An 11,495-nucleotide genomic window follows, 5' to 3' on the forward strand; every position below is an offset into this window, starting at 1 on the left:
ATTAGATTTTAAGATTTATTGCATATAGTATTACAGCAGCTGGGTTCCCGCAAACATTGTTGTGCAGAGGTTCCTGGTTAGATCTCGATTTCAGATGCCCACTGACCTGTCTAAAGAGGTTGGGAAAGTCATCAGCACTGTTGACTTTGCGGATACCCTTTCCTCCTCCCCCTTCTGAGGCTTTGATCATCACGGGATAGCCCACCTTTTCTGCAGCCTGCCAGGAAAATCGAACTGCTGAGATATGCTAGAAGCTAAGGGCTAACAGTGGAAGAGCACAAGAAGTACTATAGCACGATGGTCACTGCTGGTGACAATGTTTAGTACCTTGAGACCATCCTCCACATCCTGGATGCAGCCCTGCTCATAGAGGTCATGTGGAACATTGATGATGTGCTTCTTCTGGTCATTTTCTGACCACTCCACAGTTAGTCCTGTAGGAGAACACAGAGACATTAATATCTACTGACTCATCTGCGTTCATTCTAAGGGCATCCAATTAAAGCTAGTTCTGAACTACACAGTAGTGTTTAACATCAGTAGCCCTAAACAGCTAATTTTGCTAAACAGTTCTCCACTCACTTTTATTTGTCTGTTAGCTACATAAGCACATTCGTGCGGGTGATGGGGCAGAAAAATATCTCGTTTTTAATCAGAATCATGATACTGGCCTTAAAGAACACCAATACTGAAGAGGGAAAGGAATATGCAAACGGGCCCTCTAACCAGTGTTTTATGTACATTGTGATGTGAGGAGCTTGACCAGTGACCAGTGACATGTCCAAATGTCTTCATGTAAAGCATCTTCATTTTGGTCAAAATGATGCAAATCTTTAATTCATTCTAGAACTATTTATCCTCACTGTGTTTTTTATAGATTGAAAGGAGCATCACAACAGAAATATATCATGCAGCCCGATTTAGTGGACTGCCATTTGCTTTTATTCAGGGTGCGTAAGGATGAGCTTTGAAGACCTGTTCCGCTCCATGGTAGAGTTGGGATGCCAGCGGTTTGTGCCACAATGGAAGATGCAATCTTGTCTCCTAGAGCCCACATCGCCTGGCTGGGAGGACCTGAGATTTCAGAACAGCCAGAACGGATGTGTTACAACCAACATGACACAAAAAGCTCATATACAGGTGGAACAGTTATATTTTGAGGAGCCGAACCCATGAAGGCAATGCTGTTCTTGTGAAGCAGCTCAGGAAGTTTTGGGTTCTCCGATGCATGACCCCAACCAGCCCACACAGCCTAAAGCAATGAAAAGGTTGAAGAACAAATTGGATTAAAATATGTTAACCATGCAATACACATCTGCAAAACAGGCATCAAAGCTCAACAACCTTGACAGATATTTTGGTAAATGTTACTTTTACTTATTAGCATTTTACAGTAAAAGTAAAATGTACAGTGTAGTGTAATTGTGCTTTTATAAATCAATCTTCATGAATAAAACGTCATAAGTACCTGAACTGGAATTCTCTTGGCGATGTCTAAAATGAGCTCCACATTGGCGTAGTTGTTATTGTTGGTTCCTCCAGGAACGGGTACATAATGATCAGCCATTTTTATGTATTCTGTGGACATCACCAATGAAATAACTTCGTTATATTTCAAAACATTTTAAAGGAATAAAATCATATTCTCTATACCCAGTAATATGCTGCTTCTGTCATAGCAAAACCTCATATCTCCAAAACGGTAACTTATTAGGAGAAAGAAAAAAAGTTGTGTACATTAATGTACAATGTCAAGTAATTTGCATGATTTTTTTATTGGTCAACTCAACTTAAAATAAGCATAAAGTGCAAATGGTGTTTAAAAAAATATGATTATACAACAGTGACAGAAGACAGTCAACATATTTGAACATCTTTTCATCCACTGAAGCACTTCTCCAGCTTCCACCTCACTGAGCAGAGCCTCTTTCTCTATTAATTAGGCCAGAACAAAGCCAGTCTCCACTGAAATGCTGCTTGTTTAACCACATACTTTGCCACGGCTTGGAGAAAGGAGAACATATTATTAAAATGCCTCTTCATGAGTTTTATGAATGGCATAATATTTCAGTTAGAATTCTTTAATGACCTGCATTGGCCTTCAGGTCCTCGGGGGTCACCATGACGACGAAGCGGATGGCCCTTTCATTCCGGAACATCTCATAAGCCCAGCGCCTGATGGAGCGCATACACTTGACCGCAGCAATGCCGTTGTTGGCAATGAGCACCTACAATGTCAAAATGTGTGTTTACATTAAGGATGTTAAAAATGCATTTATCTATTTATTAAGAGTGGAAGTGCTAATTTACAGCTTTGGCCGATGTCACATACGCAGGATGTGGCTGGCCTCAGATCTGTATAACTGGACTATGCATTACTGAACTAACATTGCTAACAATAAAAGAAAGCGTAATTAAACCATCATGCCAACTGGCCACCATTAGCTTTTAAATTATTTGGCCACAACAGCACATTCATTTCACATTTTCACTGACTGACTGACTGACTGACTGACTGACTGACTGACTGACTGACTGACTGACTGACTGACTGACTGACTGACTGACTGACTGACTGACTGACTGACTGACTGACTGACTGACTGACTGACTGACTGACTGACTGACTGACTGACTGACTGACTGACTGACTGACCGACCATCAATTTCAAACATATTTAGTGTCTCAAATTTTCTACAAGAATAACGTGGATAATAAGAACTGGAAGTAGAGGCAGAAATTGTAAAGTCTGCATTTTTTTCTAAATATTAACAACACAGCTCCAGGGCAAAATGAATCTAGTAAACATCAGATTTTTATGCTGAAAGCTCATTGGACACACTGTGGTGGTCCGATTTACCTTCTCGATGACTTTAGTTCCTCCAAAGCGGGTGACAAACTCAGCAGGGGAGGCCACGGTGAAGTCCCTTTGTAGGTCTATACGTCTGCGCTCTCTGCCCTGCTTCACCAGGTGCAGCCCTGACATACTAGGCCTCGAAGAGAAAAAGGAAAATTCAACACAGTTTACATTAGCCGAGCACAGTGCTTCTAAAACCAGTCCTCACTACGTGGTCCTCATTTTTCTCTTTGTCACTATATATCATGAGTTGGAAAACAGCAAAAATGTGAACTCTTCAGAAGGCCTTCATTTGAGAAAATTACAATATCTTTATTAAACTATCCTAGTTAGGACTGACAGAAACCTGGTCTTTTAGTTTTTAGCTCAACTGTCCCTTGTAAAACTTAACAAATAAACTCCATTTAAACTATGTAATAGTTTATAATAAGACTATGTCCTACAGAAAACATGGGTTATTTAAGGAAAAATTGGTTATTTTTTATGTTTCTAAAAGCATTGAAAAATCTCATTCTTATATAATGTAGAGTAGTTTGCCTCTTAGTCTTTAACACGGCTCAAATAAAATAATGAATAACTGCAAATGTATATTTCACAAAACTTAACACTGTAATATTATCATGAGATTTTTGCAATGTGGTGACCCTTTACACAGACCCCCTGCAGACACACTCAAAGCTCTCCATTAGATGCTCCATGGTAGGTCAGGCAAAATAATAAATCCATTATTGGTCCACAGCCAGCCAATCATGGTGTCAGACACCGATTTGCATTACTTTACATTTACGGCAGGGTCACTAGACAATGAGATCTGACCTGCCATTGTAGCAAGACAACTGGAACCATGTTTTCCATTGTATAGAGCAAGCGGCATGTGAATATTAAATATGTATATCGCTGCTGTCAGAACAAAACCTTGCATCTCCATTTTTGGGCATAATTTGAAAATGCCTGTTATCCTCACATCATGTTTTCATCAAGAAATGTATGGACCAAAAGAAACGGCCCAAAATGACCTGGAAAAAATTCTGGTTCCATTGACTTACATTAAACTATGTTTCTTCCTTTGTCTTTTGGAGATACAAGGTTTTGTTTCGACACTAGTGATATATTTAATAACTTCAGGGCTACAGTGCAGCAGGATTTAATGATGAACACTCCAATAAGGGCTTAAGACGTAGCGAAGTGATAATTAAGGCCACATCCATCACAGCCGGGAACACTTGTACAGACAGTTTTCCACATACTTCATTACTATGGGGCTGTTTTTCCCATGAGAATGTCAACATCAATACAGAGGGATACAGATAGGCATTTAATGGAATTCTGATACCGTAAAAGGACTCCTGCTCAACGCTGCAGTTACAGGTAACTCTCAGTCATGACACCAAGCCAAAAGTGTCTGAAGTGTGTTTCTTTAGTTACTCACTGGAACTACAACACTGTAGATAACAAGTGATGGAATCTTCTACTGCACCAATTAGTACTGCGCAACTCGAATGCCTACATCATCACATACTTGCTTCAAGCCAAGAGTTGTAAAGCAATGTTCCCAGAAACTACACAAACCGGTCTATTTGAGATTACTTCATAGGCTGATCCTACATTTTTCTTGTATTATGTAGGGTTTTTTTTTTTTTTTTTTTACCCCCTGAGGTCCACGTATGAGTCCACGTATGAAAAAATAGACATAAGAGATTTTTACATTGCCATTTCCAACCTCTCTTTATCTCTTATAATTAAACAGGCAGTTTTTATGTAGAAATTTCATGGACAGAGTACTGAGTGGTGAGTTTTGTAGTCTGATTTAGGCCTGTAGTTTGCACAGCGCTAACTAGGGAAATAAGGTTCCACGATGTGTTAGGAGCACTGATATGATATCAGCTGTATTGACTGATGTAAAATTGTTTTTAATCATTAATCACTGCATTACAGCTCTACTTGTTAGCTACACTAGCTGCACAGCTTCAGTGTAAAACTAAAGAAGAAAACCTCAGACACTAAATGTCTTCGTTAAATGACTACATTTGGGGTAAAAAGAAAACTATACATTTAAAAACTAGTCTATATTGGTACAAACCATCCAGCGTATTACACATCATAGCAAATATTGTAGCTCTTCTGCTGGTCCAATGCATCCGTTTGCCTGCTGCTGTGATTTTTAACTGCAGCTCTGATTACAGCAGCTAAAGCGTCATTTCCTAGAAACCATTTTACAGGGTGGTTGGGGAGCCTGTACCACACACATAGCAAGGAGGGGGAAGAGGAGGCAGGGCGTGAAAAGACAAAAATCTGCCCGATCCTCCAGGAATGTGAGCCGGCGCTGTGGTGCGCATGCATGTGTTTGGCTGAATTCTGTATGGCCTGACACTGCGTGGTTACATCATCACCGGCCCACTAGCACATGCCTTCCCCCACCATACACGCCACCACACTCTCTGGAAAAAACTGCTCACATTTCCTCCAATCGCTCAACAGCTCCTCCTCCCAACCAATAGGAAAGCAGCACATGAGAAGGTGGATCCTATTGTCTCTCAGTGGCAGTTTCAGCACCATTTGCTGGCCTCCCACAACATATGCATTCGTCTTTCTTCACTCAGCACAACCATCTGTTATGAGCCATGCAGATTAAAAGCTCTATTACCTTTACAAGATGAAATGTCGGTATATAAAAACAATACAAATGATTATCAACAAAAAGCTTCAGCAGTTCCATCAGCTTTATCACGGCTCCTGCAACAGGGGAATCTACGGTGCTGTGCAAAAGTGATGAACCTAAAGCTTTCATTCGTGAGACAGAGGAGAAAATCAAGTTCTACTCTTTCTTCAGACATGAAAAAATCCCCAGGTGTTTTTGTTCATCATTTCACCATCAGACAACTCAAGCGCTACGGGTCTGAAAGGACATGTAGCGGTCAAGAAGCTCTTACTGAGAAAAGGAAAAGAAAAAAAAAACTTGCAAATCAAACAAAGAAGCTGCTGGTGTTCTCAGAACAATCAACTGACCACCCCAGAGTCCAGATCCCAACATCAGTGAATGTGTCTGGGTTTATTTAGACTATGAGAAACACTTATTTTAAAAAAACCTCTTTCTTTGGAGGTATTGACAACACATATACGTATATATGTGAAGGCATATATATAAAGGTGGGCTAAACAGAACGCGTTTTTAATACCACCTTTGGCTGGTACTGTACACAATTTCCTCTCTAACTGTACTGCGCTTGACTCTGATGTATGGCAGTGAATGGGAGGGGAAGAGCGCTGCTGCTGCAGCTACAGCAATCCTGCTCATACAGAAAAGCCCTGTGTGACTGTGGGCAGAAACACCGAGCCAAGGCTTTTCACACACACCAGCGAACCAGAGAACGGGGCTAACGAGGGAGACTTCACCTCCATGAACTCGCCACTCTCAATCCTCCATTTCACACCGCCGCCCTCCACATGTCCACTTGGACATACGCAGCAAATGTTTGGGAACACCTAGATTTTCAAACTGCTTTCAAAATAAAGGAGCTCGTTTTCTTTGATGGTTCAAAATAATGTCAATTATCTAAACCGGTGTTAAACTGAACGCTGGTTAGATCTCACCGATTTTCCTTCCAAAACTACAAAGACTGTTACCCAGGGAGTTTGACTCAAGCCCATTTATTTTATACCCCTTATTGTAGTGTCAGCACTTATCAGCACTCAAACTTTATAAGTGTTTAAACAAGGCTGAAAGATCTGAGGAAAACGTGTAATTGAGATTTTTCTGACAAATATTGTTAAAGTGATTAAAAAGTTAAAGTGATTTTAAATGTGATATTATTTTCAGTGCATTACAGATTCAGGCTAGTGTGTGGAATTGGATTCTAAATTACGGAGAAAACTGGGGGGAAAATCCCCAGAAAAAACTAACAAAAAAGGCTTTTTTTGCCAAGAAGACCAGAGCAGCTATTTTTTAGGAATGCTGAACAACAGACCCAGACTGCTAGTTAGTCTTGCTTGTATTGACCCAATTCAAACTTGTTATGGCAAACTCATTGATTATGCAGGCTATAATTAAGATTGCAACCCTTGCCATCTCAAATCACAATTTTAATATAAAAATCTTTCAGCCACTTGTTTAAACTGCATTTAGATCAACAGGGTTTCAATAAGTGGAGAAGAAAACTATCAAGTCCTTATTTATGCTCTTAATAATAAGATGCGCTAATGACATATTTACAGGTATTTTTTCCATACGCCACAAGGAAAATCAATCATTTCAGAAGAGGACAGGTTGTGTGCTCCTCCGGAGACTCCGACCAGCTTAAATCAACAACACAACTTAACAGAACTGAGAACTGGACTTGCGCTTATTCACTATGCACTGAACTACAGTGAACTTTTACAATGCGATTTAAACCTGACGAAACACCAGACATGCCGATTCAAATTCCAAGCAAAGCATGAATCTGAACCAGAGGGCCAAGAACAGTGATGACATGCAGACAGGCACAAGGGCAGTTTTTATTTATTTATTTATTTATTTAAACAAAGCTTTGCTTGTTCTTCACTGTTCTCTTCTTATGTTTTGAGTTCAAATTAGGAATAAAAGTTGAGAATGTTTGTTATTCCTGAAAAATGTTCTTAAGAGTTGCTTTTTTTTTTTTTTTTTTTAGAAATGTTCTTTAGAGCACACTTGGCGAAAAACCAAAAAGGCCAACTTTGCAACAACAAATTCTATTTAACAAGACATGCACAATGATATCAGAAATATACTTGTATCGGCAGATAACTGCTTATATTTCCAGCACCAGGTGGATGCTTGACTGACATTTCAAACCAATTTTCATGACATAATTACTGCACCCTGAGTAGAAAGTTTAGGCAGACTGTGAACGCTGGGCTGGTCATTTTACTGCGTTTGTAACCCTCAAATAAATATTACCTTTCTCCATAATGCTAATCCAGGTGGAGCTGATCCCAATTCCTGCATTTTGTAATTGTTTACGTATCGGTATTGGCAGATATGTACATGAAAATATCGGATATTAGTAACGTCCCACGATTCCCACATTAGTGCATTTCACAGGTTATGCACATTTTCATACTTCATCATATTTAACATATGATGATACTAAAAAACTGCAAAAAAAAAAGTTACAATAAAACACTAATGCTTTGTTATAGGGGTTGGCTTCATGTATTCGGTCTCATCAGCTAACAGGCCAACATTTAAGAAATTATTTTTTTAATTATAGTTTCAAGTGATGTTTTGATGTCATCAGTGATGCCACTGTGAGATAAATGGTCCCACACTGTGCCTTGCAGAATCCTTAATGCAGTCTAGTTTGAACTGACCTCCAGGCTCCGTCCATACAAAGAATCTACCATCAGTTTCTTAAACATTTTATGAAGCAATCTGTAGAACTTCGCTAAAGTTTACTAGCGGTCAAAGTGTCCAAATATTTTGCTGAGCCACCACATCTATATCTCTCCATCTGTAGGAATGGTTTTATGACCCAAGGCCTTTGGCGTGTGTCCCAAAACCCCCAAATCCACCCAATTCCACCTTCAGTGTAATCCTAAAACGTAGTTTAAGTTTTTTAATTTTTTCTGTTAATCTGGGCTCCATCTTGCAACATGCCACAAAATCCGAAACTTCACTGACCTCATGTTGTGCAACGGCCCATCAAGGCTTTCAAATCCCATCTCATAAGTGCTGTCTGAGCTGACAGAGGACGGAGAGAGGGAACGCTCTTTCTCCTCCGTGGGCAGCTCTGACTTGCCCAGAGCCTCATCCTCAGAGTTATCCTCCGACACGGAGCCGATGGTGAAGTGAGAAGCTATGGCGGCCGGAGGCTTATCTACAGCTGGGTCCTGCTCTGCCATGGCCGGACGACACTGGCAGGCTCCAAACACTGGAAAGATGGGGGGAGGGGGAGAGGGAGAGAGAGAGAGAGAGAGATATTTTCACCTGTTTTTATATTTTACCAGTTGCAATTTTGCTCAAACTGAAGAGTTTATTTAATTTTTTATTATTGTGTTCCATTCCTTTTTTCCCTCGGACATGCTCAAGACTTCTAACCCAAGTTCTGGCAATAATTTGGGAATCTACCATCATCTGTTATTCATCGTTCCAATAACGGACCGTGATTCGACCTATAAATTCATAGAGATTATTCAGCAAATTGTATTTTTCAGCTTTTTAAGACACAACTAGTTCCACTTACCGGGAGAAAAACTTTTTGTAAACTCATTAAACTAAAATTTCATTTTCATAGTTATTTTCAAATAACAGTAGTTATTTAATCTGCAGCGCATTTGAGTGGAATAAATTCCACACACTTAAATGGGGCAGTTGAGGTCGCCGGTTCGATCCCCAGTGCCGACAGTCCATGACTGAGGCGTCCTTGAGCAAGACACCTAACCCCCAACTGCTCCCCGGGCGCTGTGGATAGGGCTGCCCACCGCTCCGGGCAAGTGTGCTCACTGCCCCCCTAGTGTGTGTGTGTATTCACTAGTGTGTATGTGGTGTGTCACTTCACGGATGGGTTAAATGCGTTGGTGGAAATTCCCCGTTTGTGGGATTAAAAAAGTATCACTTAAAGTTGGTTCTTCAAGGGTTCTGATCACAGCAATGGTTCTATTCAGATCCATGAGTTCTGTGTTTAACTATTTCAGGCGTACATGGTTCTTCGCCTGGTGAAATGCTTCTTCAGATGGATGAATGTGGTGTATACTGTGTATTACAACCACTTTTGAAAATATGTTATGATATCAAGTTTGCAACAACAGAAGAACCCTTTTACTGTATCGGCCATTTTTTAAAATAGTGCTATAGAGATCCACGTACAACACAACAAAGAACCATTTAAGCATGAATGGGTTCTATACAGATGGATATAGACGGATATGAATAGAACCACTGCCTTTACTAAAGAAGCCTTGAAAAACCTGAAACCAAGAAAAAAGGTGTACTTTACGCTCAGATCCATGTTGGTCAGTAATTTTAAGGCCCCAATTCCTTTTGGGTTTATTTTTATTGCTCTGTTGGTTTAGCACCTTAGCTGCTGCTCAGGCTGCTCACTTTTAGAGCTTTATTACTTTATTATGGATCCAAATTAGACAAGATCATTACCCCAAAGCTTCAGGTGCTGTGCTAACAGGTGCTGGGTGTGGGAGCTCAGTAGCTAGGGTAGCTAGTTTCTCAGAGGCTCAAGAGTTTCTTCTTACTTGATACTTTTCCACTCAAGTTATTTCACGTATTTATTGGTATTTGTTTTCATTCATTTTGCAGCTACATTGAGTTATTTTTCCACAGCAGTGACACTTTTACCTCAGGGTTGTTTACGCTAACTCTGCATAGCAACCCCACAGCTAGCTAACGAGAGGCCAGCCGGTTAACCGACTAACTCACCGGGCTTTGGGCTACATGGTGACAGCTGTCTGTCAGTCTGTGTCCGTTTTTATGAGAGCTTTTATGAGTAAAGTCTCGTCTTGCGTTAAAAAACTGTCTGTTTGCTTAATGACACCAGTATTTCCAACTCACTCTACACACAATGGCTCTATCGCCGGACACACCTTAGGTTAAAACCCGCTTGCTCAACCTGACAAACTCGTCCACACAGACGCACAGCAGGCAGCTTCCTATTCACAAGCATCTCGTCTGAATCTCCCCGTTCCACCTTAATTCGTACAGCAGTGACGTCCTGGTGCCTCGGATAAAGGCAGAGAATAGATAAGCTGCGCTAACTTAGCGCGACTTTACTGCCAAACGTTTAGAAATCACGTTTATGTCGTTTCTGAGATCCTAAAGGAGCGCATTAGCTTCCACGGTCACTCCAGTCCTGCTGTCTAGTCACTGCTACATGTGAAAGAAGCCACAGCGGGGAGACATTCTGCGGTTAGGTGTGTTAAACATTGCCGCATAACGCCGCTGATGGGCGAGGAAAGACACCATCCAGCTAGCATGCTAGCCCCGGTAATAGGCTTGGGGCGCGTCCCAATGTGCGCGCTAGTGTTCTAATTAGGGCACTTAGCTGAAGCGCAGTCGCGACTAGAACTCAAGAACAGTGTGCACTAGCATGAAGCTAACGAGACTCCATGGGCACCACAGGTTACGCTACAGCTACGTACTCTGATTAGAACACAAGCACGCATTGCTGGACCTAGTGGTCGAATCGCCGTCCAGAATTCTAGGCATCTACTTAGAGCACGAGTACGCATATTGGAACGCAGCCCCCTCATCCACTTACCGTGCAAAAAAAGTCGGCAAGCAATTCTGATGCGCTGATCCCGACGGATTGTTCTTCTATGTCGTTAAAGCGCTAATAGCATATCTAGTCCTCCGGCGGCGACTATTCTGTCACAGTCCGCCGAGGCGTTCACTCCGCAGCCCCCTTTGACAGCAACATCACGGTGGCGTGATGCCGAAACAGAAGCGGGGTTACTTCTGGCCGTCTACCTCTGACCTTGGCCGTTCGGACTCACGCCGCATGGGGAAGCCAATCAGATCGCACGCCCCGGCCGGGGGGCGGGTTCACACATGCAAATTAGGAAAGAAGGTGTGAATGGAGGAGTTGCCGGAGTCCACGTGCTCCTGCCCGGTATGGGCTGATTCCAGCAAAACCGTTTTGCATTAAAGGTGCATCACGTTGTGTTTAAAAA

At 41.5% G+C, this 11,495-nt stretch overlaps 1 protein-coding gene across 2 annotated transcripts in view; it reads right to left on the reverse strand.

The window, feature by feature from the left end:
- The window catches only part of acaca (acetyl-CoA carboxylase alpha), a 57,679-nt gene extending 46,389 nt beyond the window's left edge, over positions 1–11,290 (reverse strand). For both annotated transcript variants that reach the window (XM_017700151.2, XM_017700142.2), the window contains exons 1-9: positions 11,084–11,290; positions 8,497–8,746; positions 2,862–2,994; positions 2,090–2,228; positions 1,469–1,578; positions 1,171–1,252; positions 976–1,074; positions 328–434; positions 107–217 (exon numbers count right to left, since the gene is read on the reverse strand). In XM_017700151.2, coding sequence (XP_017555640.1) covers positions 107–217; positions 328–434; positions 976–1,074; positions 1,171–1,252; positions 1,469–1,578; positions 2,090–2,228; positions 2,862–2,994; positions 8,497–8,717 — 1,002 coding nt within the window. In that variant the 5' untranslated portion in view covers positions 8,718–8,746; positions 11,084–11,290. The remainder of the gene's footprint in view (positions 1–106; positions 218–327; positions 435–975; positions 1,075–1,170; positions 1,253–1,468; positions 1,579–2,089; positions 2,229–2,861; positions 2,995–8,496; positions 8,747–11,083) is intronic.
- Between the last annotated feature and the right edge of the window lie 205 nt (positions 11,291–11,495).

The sequence above is a fragment of the Pygocentrus nattereri genome, chromosome 23 (assembly GCF_015220715.1).
Source record: "Pygocentrus nattereri isolate fPygNat1 chromosome 23, fPygNat1.pri, whole genome shotgun sequence".
Classification (NCBI taxonomy): domain Eukaryota; kingdom Metazoa; phylum Chordata; class Actinopteri; order Characiformes; family Serrasalmidae; genus Pygocentrus; species Pygocentrus nattereri.